Source organism: Pseudorca crassidens, chromosome 9 (genome assembly GCF_039906515.1).
Source record: "Pseudorca crassidens isolate mPseCra1 chromosome 9, mPseCra1.hap1, whole genome shotgun sequence".
Lineage (NCBI taxonomy): Eukaryota > Metazoa > Chordata > Mammalia > Artiodactyla > Delphinidae > Pseudorca > Pseudorca crassidens.
This window is the reverse complement of record NC_090304.1, coordinates 99,676,023-99,694,910: the sequence shown is the minus strand read 5'-3', so window position 1 is coordinate 99,694,910 and position 18,888 is coordinate 99,676,023. Positions and strand designations below refer to the sequence as shown.

The 18,888-nt window shown below is 42.5% G+C and overlaps 1 protein-coding gene across 1 annotated transcript in view; it reads right to left on the bottom strand.

Annotated features, from left to right (window-relative positions):
- Window positions 1-18,888, bottom strand: part of JHY (junctional cadherin complex regulator) — a 66,282-nt gene that overhangs the window by 35,110 nt on the left and 12,284 nt on the right. Inside the window, exon 3 of the mRNA XM_067751364.1 lies at window positions 13,202-13,721. Within this exon, the coding sequence (XP_067607465.1) occupies window positions 13,202-13,721 (520 nt within the window). The remainder of the gene's footprint in view (window positions 1-13,201; window positions 13,722-18,888) is intronic.

Below are 18,888 nucleotides of genomic sequence, written 5' to 3'. Positions count from 1 at the left end.
AGGCCCTGCATCCTCTACTCTTCAGCCTCCCCTCCCTGCTCGCTTTAGACTGTACTTTTTCAGGTCTGCTGCTGGGCCACATGCTCTGGGTCCACACACACAGGGCCATTCTTTGACTGGAAAGTCCCCTTTACCTCACTTATTCTGACCAATCCCATTCGCTGTTCTAGCCTTGGCTGAAATATAGTTAGCCTTCCCTGATACCCCGGAGGAGGTTATAACAGATGCACCTGAGCTCACGGCCTTAGCGCTCTGTCCTTTCCCTTGTGTGACAAGTTTCACCCTGGTCATTATGTTTGTCTCGCCTCTAGATGTTAAGTCCCATGAGGGCAGGAAAAGTAGGGACTCCGTGCTGGACTGTTCGGCCCCAGAGGCGCTACTCCCATGAGCTACGTGGTGGTTCTGGATGTGCCTGGTGCATATGTGCTCAATAAATGTTACTGAGTGAGAAGATCAATCTACATTGCTCACTGGACGCTCCGTTTACATCAGAACACATCTAATCTAGCGTTTATCTGGCTAGATCTGTGGTTTATATTAAAGCCTGGAAGCTGTCAGCTAAACAAGGTGGAAGCTGGGATCCCATCTCTGTTCTTTCCCTCGCTGGTTCGGCCCCAGACCCAATGGCCCTTCAGCACTTCAGCCCTCGGCATTTGCTGTTCCCTTTTCCAAGGAAGCCCTTTCTTCAAATATTTGCCTGGCGGTTTCTCCCACCTCCTCTGTGATCTATTTACAGTTGTAACCCCGCTCCCAGCATCCCCTCTCCCTCTGCTGCGCTTCATTTCTCTCCTCACCATTACATCACCTGCTAGTACGCTGATGATCTGTTCCGTCTATTGTCTGTCTCCTCCTAATAGAAAGTTAGCCCCACAAAGGCTGGGATTTTTGTCTGCTTTGTTCACGGATGTATTCCAAGTACTTAGGACAATGCCTGACACCTAATAAGCTCTTAATAATTATATGCAAAGGAACGAAGCAATCAGCTGTTTTCAAGAACGTGAAAGAGATTTTTAGGAATGTGTCTGAACTTCCCGTTAACACAACTCAGAATATTGTAGGTGTGACCTCTGGTTGGTCACAGGATGCAAACTGCTCCATTACTAAAATCCTTCAGCGATTCCATGTCATGTAGAGGAAAGGCCTAACTCTCCAGCACAGTAGGCTAAAACTTGAGCATGTATCAAGAATCAGTTAGAGGGCTTGTTGAAACACAGAGGTGAAGGCGTCACCCCAGAGTTTCTGACTCAGGAGATCTGGGCTGGGGCCCGAGAATTTTCATTTCTAATGAGTTACCAGGCGGTTCTGATGCTGCTGGTCCGGGGACCACATCCTGAGAGCCCCTGCTTTAAAATGACACACAGGGGCCTCCATGAAAGGCCCATGCCCATTTCTCTAGCCTAAATACGCACACGCCCATCCTCATGATCTAGTCATGCACGACACGGAAGTTCTGCTTAACTAACTTGCTAGATTAAGTAACACTCTCCAGTTCTTTCTTAAGATAGTGGGCCAAATGCTCATGGCTGGTCAGCTACTCTGTGGTATGCCTTGGTATGTCTATTTCCACTAGTTGAGTTATATATTTACCAAGAGTCTTTTATGAGTGTTCTCAAACCTGTCTATTCCTATTGTACGTGTTGTTAAAATTATGAACTTCCTTTTTAAAAGTTAGATCATCTGGAGAAATCTGAGTGTGAATAGAGAGTTGTTTCCATGAAAAAATAAGTTAAATAATTTAGAATGACCCAATAAAGCAAATGGAAAGATAACTGGGGAGGGGTGTCTGTAAAAGACTAGGGGAAGAGTCACAAAAATCTAGAAAGATTATGATCTTAGCTCGTTTCTAAACACTTTTTAAGTTTTTACGTTGCTTTCAAGAAATCGGGGGCTTCCCTGGTGGCACAGTGATTGAGAGTCCGCCTGCCGATGCAGGGGACGTGGGTTCGTGCCCCGGTCCGGGAAGATCCCACATGCCGCGGAGCGGCTGGGCCCGTGAGCCATGGCCGCTGAGCCTGCACGTCCGGAGCCTGTTGCTCCGCAACGGGAGAGGCCACAACAGTGAGAGGCCCGCGTACTGCAAAAAAAGACAAAGAAATCGGAAGTGAACACCATAGATGTTTCAAACTGACGTGAGAAAGATAATACAAATCTGTAGTCCACTGAATATACGCTGGCAGGAAGGCCCAGCCCCTCAGTAGAAGGTTGGTGAAGTAATGCGTATTTATATACTTTAAGTGAAAGTAAAGTACTTAAGGTCGTCGTTTGCCACGTCTGCGTTAACCACTTCACTTGATTGACTGACCAACTGCCAGGTCATGACCAGCACCGAAGTGCTTCCCCCTGTACCCACAGGTCTCTACTTAAACAGTGTCCTTTCTCACCCTCACGCCATCCCATATGCTCTCTCTGCCTGTGGTAACTTTGCTGTCCACCTCCACCTGTTACTTTCTACTTCTCCCTAAAGAATCAGTTCAATGACTGCCTCTTCCGTGAAGCCCTCTCTGACTTCCCCCGACAGACTTGGGTACTTCTTCTTCTGGGTTCCTTTGGGGCCAGACATGTATCCAGGACAGCAGTTATCACTTGGTTCTGACTGTTTACATGTCTGCTTCCCACTTGGCCAGAAGCTCCTGAAGAACATATACACTGACAGCAGTTTATAAAATGACCACAGGATCGTAGCATCTGGGGGAATTTGGTAAAGAGGCAAAGGATGGTTCCCATCGCCATAGCTCTCGGCTTTACTGCACAACAGTGCACTATGGCCTGGGTTAGAGAGCACAGAATTATCAGGTTCTCCAGGCACATTTTGGACACCTATCCTTAGACAGGATTAATTCTGTTCAAGTTCTGGTTTTTGAAAGGGCGTGCTTCAGTTATGGGGAAAGTTTTCTTTCCATGGATCCCTCCTCAGTGATGTCGAATTAGTGAAGTGTCACTCTACAGATGAGATAAATAAGTGCCGAATAGTGCATACAAGAAAGATGCCTTAAGAAACTTCTTGTACTGAAAAACCATAAAGTTCAGTTTAAATTATGCTGTCATAAGTAAGTGTTCTTGTTGTGGTTGCACAGGGCAAAATAAAAAACAAAAAGTCAATCAATGAACATACCCAGAGTACCTACTCTGTAGAAGCATATTTTTAATGAGTATAATATGAGATATGGGACTCAAAAACACCATCAGACTAGAGGAATTCTATAAAAAAGAATTCTGTGTTTCTAGCCAAACATAATTAGAAAAAGATGATCATAATTTAAATGAAGGTAAAGTTTAATTTTATAGACAACCAAAAGTTTCACAAACCATGAAATTTAAAACCATGGAAAAGGAGAGTGTCACATCACTTCGATATTAATCTTATCCAATGGGAGGCTAAATTCAAATCAAATGTTCAATAATAAATATATTTATACAGGGCTATATGATTATGCAAAGTGTTCACGTACAGCATCTTATTTGGGCATCTAAATAATCCTGGGTCTGTAGAAGAAGGCAAACATTTGTAACCTCACTCTGATGGGGAAAAACAAAGCTCAGCAAGGTTTTTTTGTATTTACCAAAGGTAATAATTGGCTCTAATAATAACGGGGCTCAAATCTGGTCTTTCAATGCCACATTCCATTATTTAAGTCAAGAGCACAAGCTCGCTAGTCTTTTTTATTTTTTCATTTTGAAAGTGGTAAAATTCTGAACCCCCCCAAAACTATTTAAAAATCACATTCCTTCATAAAAGATGTAGAAAGTGCTTACTGTATGCCAGGCTCTCGGAGTTCAGAGATGAGCCTTTAGGAGCTCAGAGTCATGTAAAGACATACAGACACATACAGTAAATAGTGCAGTGTGGTGGTACGGATTCTACGGTGGGTGTTCAAGGATGAGGGAGGAACTCAGAGAGTCTTCATAAAGATAGGGGATTTTGAGTTGAATCTCAGAAGGAGGCTGAGATTTTCCCAAGCAAACAAGACAGGGAAAAGTAATCCATCAGCCTGGACAGAGGCCCAGGGGAAATACTGGGTTCTGGGAGCTGTGAGTTCCCAGAGTACGACTGGAGCATAGGATGCAAGGGAGGAGTGACAAAGGATGAGGCTAAAATGGCAGGAAGGAGCCAGGTCACAAAGGGCCTCGAGTACCACTCTGAGAGTCAGAATTTTATCTTGAAATCAACAGGGACTCTCATTAAGCAGGAGATTGATATCAGATTTGTATCTAAGAAGAACATTTGTGAAGGCAGTGGAGAAGATAGATTTGAAAGAGTTATGATGTGAAATTGCACTTCAAAGTGTCAAATATTCATACGTTCCTTATCACCAAGTGTAAATATTTGAAATACAACTGAGACCAAAGGCAACTATTAAAGAAATATTGCCAACAAGTTGGGTACAAGACTGTAGGGTCCTATAATCCATGGGGCAGTGTTTGATTGACTGGGGACCCTCAGGAGACAGCATGGTGAGTGTGAGGTGTGTCCACCCCCGTTGTATACAGTCTTTTGGGAGTCACATCATAGAATGGGCTGCAAGAGCCTACAGATGTTATTCTTTTGACAACACTTTGTTCTTATTCTACCTGCAGTCATGTCCCTTTCATTTTGAGACACTGTAGCCTGGAAAAAAAAAAAAAAAAAAAGCTGTTTAGGAGAACCTATTCCCGGGGTGGATTCCTTTCTCGTGGCTTAAGGAATGACCAGTGGTAATAACAGCTTCCTTTCACTGAGTGTCTGCCACGTGTCAGGAGCTTTGTATAAGCTCTTCCAGTAGCCCTCCAAGGCAGAAATGGACCCCATACAATAGACGAAGAAGATAAGGTTTGAAGAGTCACTTGCTCAAATATCTAGTTGGTGGTACCACCTAGTACACGGAAAAGCCAGCATTTAACCCATGATAGTCTGACTCCCAAACCAGTGTTCTGTTTCAATTTCATCTCTTCTCCCACTATATTGTGTTGCCCCCTAGGAGAGAATGCTGCTTCCAAGGCTGAGGTCCCAGAGCTTACACAGTCTTTTCTTTTTCGTCCATTCACGTTTCTACTCGAATGATATCTCCTCAGAGAGCCCTTCCCCAAGTACCTCGCTAAACATCCCAGTTACACCCTGCTCATTACTTTATTAAAGAAAGTTGATTCAGTATCCTTTGAGATGTTTATCCCTTCCTGAAGTTGTTACATGTTTCCTGTCACCTGACTGGATGTAGGTCCCTTGCAGGCCGGGCTCTGCATGTCTTGTTTTCTGTTACATCCCTAGCACTAAGAAGAGTACCTAGCACACACTGTTGCTCAATAAATGCTTGTTGGCTGAGTTACCTGCTGCCTCAGCAACGGTCTCAAAGATGTGCTGATGCTCAGAATGGGTAGTGGATTCTATATAGGACTTTACATTGTTTAGAAGGCCATAGCTAGTTGAATAACCTTTCTATATGCACACTGCAAAGTATCTGTGATTTCTTTAAGAAATTTCAAGGAAAAAACCAGAATAACATGTATGAAGCTTACTGCTCCTTTCTGAGCCTGTACTAAATTTCGCCTTCATCAGCCTTCAAAGTCACATTAGAATCAAGATAGAAAGGTAGCTCAGGACTTCCCTGGTGGCACAGTGGATAAGAATCTGCCTGCTAATGCAGGGGACACAGGTTCGAGCCCTGGTCCAGGAAGATCCCACGTGCCACGGAGCAACTAAGCCCATGCGCCACAACTACTGAGCCTGTGCTCTAGAGCCACGAACCACAACTATTGAGACCACGTGCCACAGCTACTGAAGCCCGCATGCCTAGAGCCCGTACTCTGCAACAAGAGAAGCCACCGCAATGAGAAGCCCGCGCAATGAAGAGTTGCCCCCGCTCACCACAACTAGAGAAAGCCTGCACACAGCAATGAAGGCCCAAACGCAGCCAAAAACAACAACAAAAAAAGGTAGCTCATTGTTGAAGAGACAGTTTCCTTTAATGGTAGATCATAAATTGACTCAAATTCTAGTGAGTTTCAGACAAATACTTATGGTTATGAAACAAATCATAAATAAAAGTAGCACTGAATATTCACCAGCGAAGTTATTGGCTGACTGTGATACTTAGGTGCCGTCTAGCGTGTGTTGGTTTTTACATCAGTTCCTTGCCTCACACATCATGTGACTAAGATCTTGTAATGTATTCAAACGTGATTTTTCCAGTGCATTTTAATGTGAGATTAACAGATCTATGAAAAATGGTGAAATGATTGTGGAGAAATTGAATTTAAAAATTAGTGGTTCTACTCTGAGCCATTATTTTCAAGCAAAAGTGCAATTCAGGTGACCCTGAGCAATCAGGGGGGTGTAAAGTTACCAGGGTTCCTACAAAACACTGTATATTCTAAACACATAGGCATGGTTCAAAAATAAGAGATATGGAAAGGTATAAAGTGAAAAGTTTTGCTCCCACCCTACTCCCCCTCCGGCCTCTTACAATTAACCACCTATGTATCTTTCCTCACTATTTTTTTTTTTTTTTTGGCGGTACACGGGCCTCTCACTGTTGGGACCGCTCCCGTTGCGGAGCACAGGCTCCGGAGGTGCAGGCTCAGCGGCCATGGCTTACGGGCCTAGCCGCTCCGCGGCATGTGGAATCTTCCCAGACCGGGGCACGAACCTGTGTCCCCTGCATTGGCAGGCGGACTCTCAACCACTGCGCCACCAGGGAAGCCCTACTAGAGCCATCTTACAGAAAACACAGAACAAACCTTTTGGCCAATCCAATAGTTCCCTGTGCTGTACAGTAGGACCTTGTTGTTTATTTTATATATAGTAGTTGGTATCTGCTAATCCTAAACTCCTAATTTATCCCTCTCCCACCCCCTTTCCCCTTTGGTAACCATAAGTTTGTTTGCTGTGTCTGTGAGTCTGTTTCTGTAAATAAGTTCATTTGTGTCACATTTTAGATTTCACGTATAAGTGATATCATATGGTATTTGTCTTTCTCTTTTTGGCTTACTTCACTTAGTATGATAATCTCTAGTTGCATCATGTTGCGGCAAATGTGGCATTATTTTGTTCTTTTTTATGGCTGAGCAGTATTTCATTGTATATATGTATTACCTCTTCCTTATCCATTCATCTGTCGATGAAGATTGTTTCCGTGTCTTGGCTATTGTGAATAGTGCTGCTGTGAAAGTAGGGGTGCATGTATCTTTTTGAATTATAGTTTTGTCTGGATATATGCCCAGGAGTGGGATTGCTGGAACATATGGAAATTCTGTTTTAGTTTTCTGAGGAACCTCCATACTGTTTTCCACAGTGGCTGCACCAACTTACATTCCCACCAAAAGTGTAGGAGGGTTCCCTTTTCTCCACACTCTCTCTAGCATTTGCTATTTGTAGACTTTTTAGTGATGGCCATTCTGACCAGGGTGAGGTGGTACCTCACTGCAGTTTTTTTTTTTTTTTTGCGGTACGCAGGCCTCTCACTGTTGTGGCCTCTCCCGTTGCGGAGCACAGGCTCCGGATGCGCAGGCTCAGCAGCCATGGCTCATGGGCCCAGCCACTCCGCGGCACGTGGGATCTTCCCGGACCGGGGCACGAACCCATGTCCCCTACATCAGCAGGTGGACTCTCAACCACTGGGCCACCAGGGAAGCCCCTGTATACACTTTTATACAACTTTAGCTTCTCTTTTAGTAATAATAAATCCTGATAGGTTGTCCATCCATAATGGTTCATGAAGAACATCTCTTTTTTTTTTTAATAGCTACAGTGTACTCTGTTATATGAATATACTATAATTTATTACACATTCCCCAAATGATAGACATCTGGGTACTTTCTAATCTTTTGCTATTAGAAATGAGGACGAAATGAATGATTTTGTTCAAGGGTTATTTCAAAACTGCACACATATAACTAGGATACATTCCTGGGAGTGCAAGATGTTGGGTCGATTTAAAAAATAATAATTACTAACATGTATATAGTGCTCGCTATAAGCCAGGCATTGATTTAAGCACTCTCCATATGTTAACTCATTTAATCTTCTTAATAATCCTTTGAGGAAGGTACTAGTATTATCTCCATTTTAAAGATGAGGTTACTGAGGCACAGAGAGGTTAAGCAACCTGCCCAAGGTCAGATGGCTAGCAGGTGTCAGTGTCAACCAACCTGGCTTGAAAGCCTATACTCTTGGCCATTATGCTTTGCTTTCTCAAGGAGTGTATGTAGTATTTGTATTTTAAGTAGATATTAACAGATTGTCCCCCATACTAGTTAATCCAATTTATTCTCTCATCAGCTTGACTATACTTTTTTGCCCAGAGGTAAACTGGGCAAAAACTGGGAATTTTGTTGGTTTAATTATAGATGAAAAATGGAATTCCAATGTAGTATTAATTTGGATTTCTCTTATAATGACCAAAGTTGGATATCTTTTCGTATGTTTAATAGCCATATGTATTAACTTTTCTGTGAATTATCTATTCATATCTTTTGTGAATTTTTATATTGGGATATTGGTCTTTTTCTTATTGATTTTGAGGAGCTCTTTATATATTAGAGCTATTAGTGTTTTGGCTGTGATATGAATTAGAAATATTTTTTCTAGTTCTTTATATTTTGGCTTTCTTATGCCTTTTTTCTTGCAGAAGCTTTTGATATTTATGTATAGTTGACCCTCAAACAAAGTGGGGGTTAGGGGCACTGACCCTCCAAGCAGTTGAAAATCTATGTATAACTTTACAGTCAGCCCTCCATATCTGTAGTTCTGTATTTGTGAATTCAACCAACTAAAGATCGTGTAGTACTGTAGTATGTATTTTTAAATAATCCACAAATAAGTGGACCTGTACAGATCAAACCCATGTTGTCCAAGGGTCAACTGTAGTCAAATCTATCAGTTTTTTGTAGATTTTGGACCTCAAATCGGGTCCTACCTTTATCAAATCACAATATCAGATCATATATTCTCACACTAATTTGGTTCTATTTCTAGACTTTCTATTCTGTTCTTCTATTTTTCTGTTCATACATTAAATATTACCCTACTATTTAATTACTGAGGCTTAAAATATACTCTATTATCTAGTGGGGCTAGATTCTCTCATGACTCTTAATTTCCGGAGTTTGCTTTATCATTCTTTTTTTTAAAAATTTATTTTATTTACTTTTGGCTGCATTGGGTCTTCATTTCTGCACGTGGGCTTTCTCTAGTCGCAGCGAGTGGGGGTTACTCTTCCTTGTGGTGTGCGGGTTTCTCATTGCAGTGGCTTCTCTTGTTGTAGAGCATGGGCTCTAGGCAAGTGGGCTTCAGTAGTTGTGGCATGTGGGCTCAGCAGTTGTGGCATGCGGGCTCAGTAGTTGTGGCATGCAGGCTCAGTAGTTGTGACTCACGGGCTCTAGAGCCCAGGCTTAGTAGTTGTGGCATATGAGCTTAGTTGCTCCGCAGCATGTGGGATCTTCCCGGACCAGGGCTCGAACCCATGTCCCCTGCATTAGCAGGCAGATTCTTAACCACTGCGCCACCAGGGAAATCCCTGCTTTATTATTCTTGCCTGTTTTTTTTAATGTGAACTTTTCAAGTTTTATTTTTTTTAAAAGGTTCACATTTTTTACCGGGATGTTGTGAACTTCTTAGACTTTCAAATCTTCCCAAATACAATACACTGCTTAAGACCCTGTCTGATTCAACTGGGCATGGAGGCTTGCAACAAAATGATATATTAAAAAGCTGGGTTTTCTTGGCCATGTAATGGTAACTGACATTTATTCATTTATTGAACAACAGAGGTCATTTATCCTTTCAGTATTTCTAGTTTTAAGGTATTTGTCATCTCTTTCAAAGAAATGAGTCGGGGAAAACAGACTTTCAAATATGAAAACCTTCCAGGTGGATGCTGCTTAATATAAAACAGCCTCCAAACCTGCCACCCTAACTTCTTACCTCCCACCCCCCAAATCAACACAATAATCCGATCCGCCATTGCAAACATCAAGGGTCAATGGGTACTGACTTACACAGTTGTTCCTGTAGGTTTCTGAAAAACCCTTTATGTTCTTTCTGTGTGGTCCAAGCACCAACAGCCTTGGCATCACCTGGGAGCTTGATAGAAATGCAGACTCTTGAGTCTCACCCCAGATTTACTGGATCAAAATCTGTATTTTAACGAGATCCTCAGGGCATTCATGAGTATCTTAAAGTTTGAGGGAAAAAAGGATCAGTGGTTCTTAAAGTGTTGGCCTGGTAGCAGAAGTGGCGTCCCCTGGAACCATGTAGAAAATTCAAATCCCTGGGCCCTACCCTACCCCTACTGAATCAGAAATCCTTGGGTTAGGTCCAGGAACATGCCCTCCCGATGATTCTGATGTTTGAGAATCACTGCTCTAGATCAGTCTTAATGAAACACGAGGAATACCTGGGGAGCTTTGAAAGCTCCCCATGCTTACAGTGTACCCCAGATGACTTAAATTAGAGTTTCAGGGCTGCAGGCCAAGGAACCAGTATTCTTTTCATTTTCCAGGTGATTCCAATGTGAAGCCAAGGACAAAAGCCACTGCTCTAGTCTGGAGCAATGCTTCTCAAACCTGGCTTCATGTTAGAACCGCTTGAGGATCTTTAAAAAAAAATACTAATGCTTGGGATCTCACCCAGATATGTAAACTGGTCTGGGTAGAGCTGAGAATCACTTTGGGTTTTTTTCTCTGATGAATCTAATATCCAGCCAGAATTTCAAACCACTGCTCTAGAAACACCATTTCTCCCACATAAACTTCAAATCACAGTAAAGAGAAGGAGATGGTAAATAGTTTGGAGGTGATGGAAGACAGATGCGTTGCATTTCCCATGTACTTACTGAGCCCTTACAATGTGTTAGGCTAATTACCATGAAGATTAAAAATAAATACGGTGCATAGTTCTTGCCCATCAGGGGACATATAATCTGCACTGGTAGAAAAACCTGTACATACTGCATATATAAATAATGATTTGAAGGGAACACATTCCACGCTACTGACTATAATTCAATAAACAAGTTATACCTATCATTCTATCATTGTAAGGTCAAACTAATTTGTATTCTTTTTTAAAAGAATAGGAGTAAAATGAAGGAAATATAGGTTGGAAAATGGTGAAGAAACAATTTTGGATATAATTAGCAATCAGCCCTTAAACATTTGAACCTGGAGAAAGTGGTGGACAAGGTCAATGGCCACTTCAAAGAATAATTCACAAGCTTAAAGACTGGGCAAGCCTAAAATGCTTTAAAGTTTCCTCCTTGGCATAATGAGAAGAAAATTATGCTATGGAATCACTGGCAACACACCATGATATTGTTTGTAAATTAAGTTATAACTATTAAGAAAAATTAGCAATTACAAAATCAATTAAAGAGTTTATAGTAAATCTTTTTTCACTTTTATTATTAGAGATATAACTAATTTTTTTGGCCTCACTATTTGCCTCTTCTCTTTTGAGAACACATTTAAAAATAAAGGAAAAATATTGCCCTAGTCTAGGAGAAATTATTGGCTATAAACATTTTTCACAGAATTTATATTTTAAAATGAGCAACCAAGCAAAATTCAAAATTTCACAGAAGTTTTATGGAAAAGTACATTAACAACTAAAACTGAGTCAAAAATGTTAAAAATTCTGTTTGAAGTCAGCTAAGTATTCATTTTGATAATCAACTAAATATACACACCCATTCCTTTGTTTTATTATTAGTTACAAAGGCAAGGATGTGACATAATCTTTTAAGACCATATAAGGAGTTTCTCAGTTAAGAAGAAAAAATCACAAATGTTCACCCACCTCACCCCTCTTGTTCTATCAGGAAATACTTACAGGTTAGAACAGGTGAGAGTACTCTACACAGCATCAGTTTGAATTTGGGGGAGGTCTAAGGGCATGCCTATTTAATGTAATAACCTCTCCTTCATATTTGAAAATGATCCCACATTAGTGGGTGATGAATTTCAAGTTGTCTCCTCAATAAGGGTGGTGGATGCACTGATCCAGCCAGTTTTCCCATGTTCACGAACATGTCAACTAGGAAGTGGGCAGATGTGATCTTTATGTGCACCCATGAAATAGAACTAAGTTTACTGGCTCCAACAGGCTTTTTTTTTTTTTTTCTGTTTTTTGGCCGTGCCGCACAGCATGCAGGATCTTAGTTCCCCCACCAGGGATCGAACCTGTGCCCCCTGCAGTGGAAGCGGGGTGTCTTAACCACTGGACCACCAGGGAAGTCCTCCAACAGGTTTTTTTTGTTTTGTTTTGTTTTGTTTTGTTTTTGAGTTTTGTTTTTTTTTTTTGCGGTAGGCGGGCCTCTTACTGGTGTGGCTTTTCCCGTTGAGGAGCACAGGCTCCGGACGCGCAGGCTCAGCGGCCATGTCTCACGGGCCCAGCCGCTCCGCGGCATGTGGGAACTTCCCAGACCGGCGCACGAACCCGTGTCCCCTGCATCGGCAGGCGGACTCTCAACCACTGTGCCACCAGGGAAGCCCCCTTCCAACAGGTTTTGAATCCATCATCTGGGATAGAATATACCCTCAAAACGATCAGATGAGAAAGGGACGGCACTTATTATTATTCCAATTTTATAGATGGGGAGACTAAAGTTTGTAATGGTATCACATCATTTGCACAGGATAAAAGACGGCACAGTGATTATCAATGGAAGTTGGAAAGATAATAGAAAGATAATAGGATCGACTGGATAATAAAAGAAAAATACTCATGTTGTATCCTGCCCTCCTTGCACCACCACCCAATATGTACACAGAATCTAAGTTGAGAATCACTTCTGTAAGTGAGCTGCTGTTATTGATATGAGTGTGTCATTGCACCTCCAATGTACTGGAGGAATTTAATAGGGTTGAAAACCAGTGCCTTAGTGGGAACAAGGCAACTAACATAGGGAATCAAACTCTCAGCCCTGTATTTTATCTAATGGAGCATACAGTTAAAAAGAAAATTCTACGGTTCCTTGAATAGAAACATTTTGAATATAATAATTGAATTACAGCACTGTAAGCCATTGACGGCTTTTATTTTGCTCTTAAGACTTTGTGGGATAATTCCCTTGATTCTTCAAAGAGGGGCGAGGGACACGGAGTTCATTTTACTCAGCCAGGTGGTTACAATGACGTCACCATCCCAGAGGAAGTGATACCTAGCCGTTTCAAACAAAGGCAAATTCCAGTCTAGTGCTCAGAAGGGATTTTTAGGTAGCTGCTACATACCTGTTCTGGGTGAGTTTCCCGCCTTTTTTTATTGTGAAGTTGAAGATAAGAGTCCGTTTTCGGAGTGCGTAATCCCAAAGTCAGTTTGTTTTTTTCCACAAAATACTGTTTGGACTTCCTTCGCCGAGGGCCGTGTGATCCCGGCAGGAATACCTCACTCTGTGAACTTGAACTCTTCAAGTACTGAGAGAGGTTGCTGGACTTCTCCTCCGGGTCACTGCTGCTCAGCACTGAAAATGGCCCGCTGCGATGGGCACCATGTTCGTAGTTTGGGCTTAAAAATTCACTCCCAAGTAAGGAGGCTGTGCTCGGTGGGCTCTTCTTCTGTTCACCTTTCCCCCCTGAGAGTTCCATCGAAGTCTCCTTGGAAGGGTAAAGTGGATTCAAAGTCAGATTTTCTGCAGAGCTGTCCACAGACTCTGGCAGTGCTTCCACAGCCAACAACTTCCCCTCCTCTTTTTTCCTCTTCCAATTTGGGTCATAGCGCAGGTCTGAGTATTTGTCTTCTATGGGTTGTTGACTGCCCAAAGCAGAAAAGAAATGTCAAGTCCTTTATCCAAACAGATTTACTCGTTCTCTTTAGCTGATCATCTTATTCAAAATCAATCTCCATCTTTCTCCTACAATTTTCCTTTTACCATCTACATGGGAAAGACACATCCCAGGCTCAAATTAGACCTACACACTACACATAAGGGCAAAAAGTCATAATTATCTAAGTTCATTGAAATATGGAATCAAAATGGGGGATGGGGACTTCCTTGGTGGTGCAGTGGTTATGAATCTGCCTGCCAATGCAGGGGACACGGGTTCGAGTCCTGGTCCGGGAAGATCCCACGTGCTGCAGAGCAACTAAGCCCGTGCGCCACAACTACTGAGCCTGTGCTCTAGAGCCCGCGAGCCACAGCTACTGAGCCCACATGCCTAAAGCCCGTGCCCCACAACAAGAGAAGCCACCGCAATGAGAAGCCCCTGCACCCCAATGAAGAGTAACCCCCACTGGCTGCAACTAGACAAAGTCTGTGCACAGCAACGAAGATCCAACGCAGCCAAAAATAAATAAATAAATTTATTTTTAAAATTTAAAAAAATCAAGTGTACAATTCAGTGATTTTAAAAAAATGGGGGATGGTTAATTTATATATGCTGGAAAACAAATGTCTATAATGTTAAACCAGTAAATGGCCTTGATGCAAAGAATGCTGTTACTTAAGACACACCATAAGTTGAATAAGTACCAAGCTGCTGAAGATAAAATGGATTTCACACTTAGCTAGTGATCTACACATGTAGCTGTTTATCTGGGAAGGGAAATTCGACTGTTGCCTGAACAACGACTCAGTCTGAGCCATTCGTGGGAGGAAAGCAAGACTTATCCCAACTGAATACCTACATAGGTTCATCCTCCTGTATCAGTGATTTTTACTTGTGACTTCATTTCGTCTTTGTAGATTTTATCAAATGTGCTACAGAAAGACCCCTAACTTTTGGAATCAGATGGTGCCTCTGAAAGCTCTCAGTTTGTACTCTCTTGGTCAAGTCTATGTACACAAAACTCAGTAGACAGGTCAGTGTGAGCTTTAAGCTGTAGACAGCCCTATCTGAATAAAAGGTTAAGCACAGGGTCCAGCCCGAGGGGAGTGAACTGGTCTGTCATCAGTACATATGACCCCAAATAAAGTCCTCCCTTTTCTCTATGACGATCACAATTTGCAAAGTACCTCCTAGTCTTAACCAAAAAAGAAAAAAAAAACGCTGGTAATATGGCATATTTAATGGCTGCTTTGATCTTCAAAAGCTAAATGGGAGAGATTTTCCTTCCTTGGTACAGTAGATGCAATCCTCTAATCAAAAAGAAAATGTAAATCATCTGGGCTTTTTATGCTATTTGATATTCCCGTTTATAGAGGACATAATTTTATGCTGGGTAAACAAACTAATGGTGCCCCTAATGTTAATTTTGTCTTCTTAATGTGGACCTAGAGTTCTTTGATTTGATGTAAAGCAAAAACTAGAGCAGAAAGCCCCAACTCCTATGTCTTGCTTAATTGTCACTTTGAATTTTTAGTGTCTTTTTTTTTTTTTTTTTTGGCTGCGCTGCGAGGCTTGCGGGATGGGATCTTAGTTCCCCGACTGGGGATTGAACCCGGGCCACGGCAGTGAAAGCGCTGAGTCCTAACCGCTGGACTGCCAGGGAATTCCCCTTGTCACTTTGAATTTTTAGTTTGCATATTAAGACAGAAGACTTCTTGGGATAGGCTTCTCTTCCTTTTCCACCAAGGGAAGAAAAATGATATTCTCCTCCAGCAAAGTGCCTGAATGGAGATGGTCCGCGTTTGTGAGGAAATTGACATCAAACCGTGCAACTCCCCGCTCCCGAAACTCCACAGGGCTGCCTGCCTCTGAGGCTTTGAGGAGGTTTCTCCGTGTGATGTCCCCTCATGTGAACTTACAGGAGTTTGGGGCCCTGCCTTTCACTTGGCTCCAAGGGTCACTGGGCATGTAGTGTCCCAGGGGCAGGGAGGGGGCCAGCAGGGCATAATCTAGATTTGGGACTGGACAGACCTGGGCTTAAGTTCTGGGTTTGCCACTACCTATCTGTGCATCAGCTGGCAAATCATGTCACCTCCGAGCTGGTTTCTGTCATCTGTAAGTAGGGATCAATTATATTTGTTCTGTTTATTTCTCAAGGTTGCATAAAATCAAAATGAGACAATATAGCTTACTTCATGTTCTGTATTTGTGCTTATTTCACTTTTCACTATGGCAACCGCATCTTCTCACCTGGTTAAGGTCCTGGGCAGCAGGGACAGAGGGTTATCCTTCCTTCCCTAACCTCTACCCTGTGCTATGGGCAGAAGAGGCAACAAGTGATGCTTCCATCAATAACTGGGCATTAGATATTTATTTTATTTTTATTTAGATATTAAAAAAAAACCAACAACAGTAAATTAGAATCTAAACATGCAGAAAAACTTCCTGCATTGGACCAAATCAGTGAATGATTTTAGGGCTTATCTTGTGCTGCTTTAAGTATAAGGTTCAGCAGTGGTTGTTTAGATGGGGAAGAAAAGATGAAAGTACATCTTCAAGTAAATAAAGATATAAAGATTTTTTGAAATGAAGAAACATGCCATTTCCCATATCTATGATATATTGAAAGGAAAATGTGAGCCTAACTCTCCTCGTTCATTCATTCACTTGATTTGACAGAATTTAACTTTCCTCATGCATTTGCTCGTTCACTGATTCTGTATTTATTGAGCACATACTAAGTTAGGGGGATACAGTGGTGAGCCCACAGCCTAGTGGGGGATACAGACCAGGAAATGAGCTATTTGTGATTAGAGTGATGAGTGGCCATCAGGGCTCAGGAGGGACATCCAATCCCATCTTGGGGGAAAGGGCAGCTTTCTGAAGGAAGTGATGGCTTAGCTGAGACCGAAGGCTAAGAAGGGCAGGAAGTGTAAGCCAGGCTGAGGAAACAACACGTAAAAAGGAATGGAGGGGAAAGAGAACGTGGGGCTTTCAAAGAACAAATTCTACGTGGATAAAAGGGAAGGTGGGGGCTTCCCTGGTAGTGCAGTGGTTGAGAGTCCGCCTGCCGATGCAGGGGACACAGGTTCGTGCCCCGGTCCGGGAAGATCCCACATGCCGCGGAGCGGCTGGGCCCGTGAGCCATGGCCGCTGAGCCTGTGTGTCTGGAGCCTGCGCTCCGCAGCGGGAGAGGCCACAACAGTGAGAGGCCCGGGTACAGAAAAAAAAATAAAAATAAAAATAAAAAAAAAAGGGAAGGTGGGAGGATTAGAACTCAGGGTTAAGCAGAGGTGAAATCTTGAAGGGCTTTGTAAACTCTGTGAGGGGTTTGGCTTAACTACATTAACTTGAGAGTTTGGATTTATTTAATTAAGTAAAAATCATTTAATTAGCAAAGATGTTATAGTAAGACAAATACTTTTGGATAGGCAAAGTGAGGTTTTTGGAAAGGATTATGTACAGAGGCCATATGGTTTTTGGGGGCAAAGTTTTAGAACAGGTAGCCCTGTCCTCTGCACTATTTAGAGCAGGGGTTGGCAACCTTTAAAAGTAACACACGTTATTGGAGCCCACTGTCTTGCTGCTTTTCTGGGTGGGTTGTAGAGTGCTGGCTTTGGGAAGATAGCACATAGCACACACTACTTACTATGTGCTGATCTAGGGAAGGCTTACAGTGAATCTCTAGTTTTCTCCTTATGGCAACCCTATGGGGAGGTACTATTATTATGCCCATTTAATAGATGAAGAAACAGGCTTCTGTCACTTTTCCAAGGTCACAGAGCTAATACGTGGTGCAGCCAGGATATAGACCCTGGCAGTTGGCCCTGGGATCTGGCTCCTGTCCAGTAACTCGCCCTGTATCACACAGCCAATCCCAGAGGTGGTGGTGAAGCAGGTGTTGTTGCAGGGCCTGCCTTAGGGGAGTTAGTGAATCGATCGGTCAGTCAGTTGGCCAGTCAACAAATATGTACTGAGTGGCTCCCCAAGTCCTAGGCACTGGAGGTGAGCGGTGAGGGAAACAGAAACAGGCGGATGGACTGGCTGCTGAGTGAGGAAGACAGGCGGACGGATCTTATGCACCAACAGTACAGAAGTACAGAATGTTATGGGCATTTAAACTAGGAGGACAGACCTTGTTTATCAATGAAAATATGTTGACCTCTTATTTCCAGATCCAACTGCTAGATGATATCTCAAAGTTCATTCCAACTCTCTTGTTCTGTGATCCTATGATGAACTCACAAGAGTCGGTAAGCGAGGAATGCCCACTCTTTTTAACAACTAGGTAGTCTTTGATGATGGAAGGAAATGGAGTCTCTGACTTCCGTCTCTGCAGTTATACTAAGAAGACTGGCACTCACACTGGTCACCAGACTTAACTAGCATTAGTTGATGATGGCATGATGTCCACAGTCAGGGCTATAGACACCCCTCAGTCTCATGGAATAAATGATATGGAATATTTTGGTTCTGAGAAATGGTACCGTAGAAAGTCAAAGGACGAGGGTCCTAGAATCAGACTGCCTGTGCTCAATTCCTGGTGCCACCAGTTACCGTGGGAGTGTGGGCAAGTTATTGTTCTTTTCTGTGCTTCAGCTCCTCAACAATAAAATGAGGATAATAATAGTACCTACCTAAAAAAAAAATCATAGTGCCTACCTCATAGTCGTTGAGAGTATTAAGCACATATATATACGTATATGTGTTTAGAACTATGTTCTTGGCATGGAGTAAGGAAGGTCCCAGGAAGGGCCGGTTATAAAAGCACATGCCAACGAGCTCCATCACTGGTCTTTGCTTGCTGTGTGTTGTGTTCTGTCACCAGGACACAACACTGGTGTGTACTATGCTTCCTCCTGATGGATCTCAAGGGATTCTTCTCTCCCTAGGGCTTAAGTTATTTCCAGGACACAAAGTTGTCTCGTGACGCACTAAGTGGGACCTTAGTGGCCTGAAAGAATGAACACTTATCTTTAAAAATCCAATTTTTTTTTTTTACCACGACCTAGGCAGCATGGAGAATCTGTTTGAACTATAATTTAGGAAATGGGATTAAGAAATGTCAGTGTTTCCACATGATGAGATATTTTAAGAACTGCTGGAAGATGATGAGGAAGATAAAACTGGGAGAATTCAATTACTTTAGACCT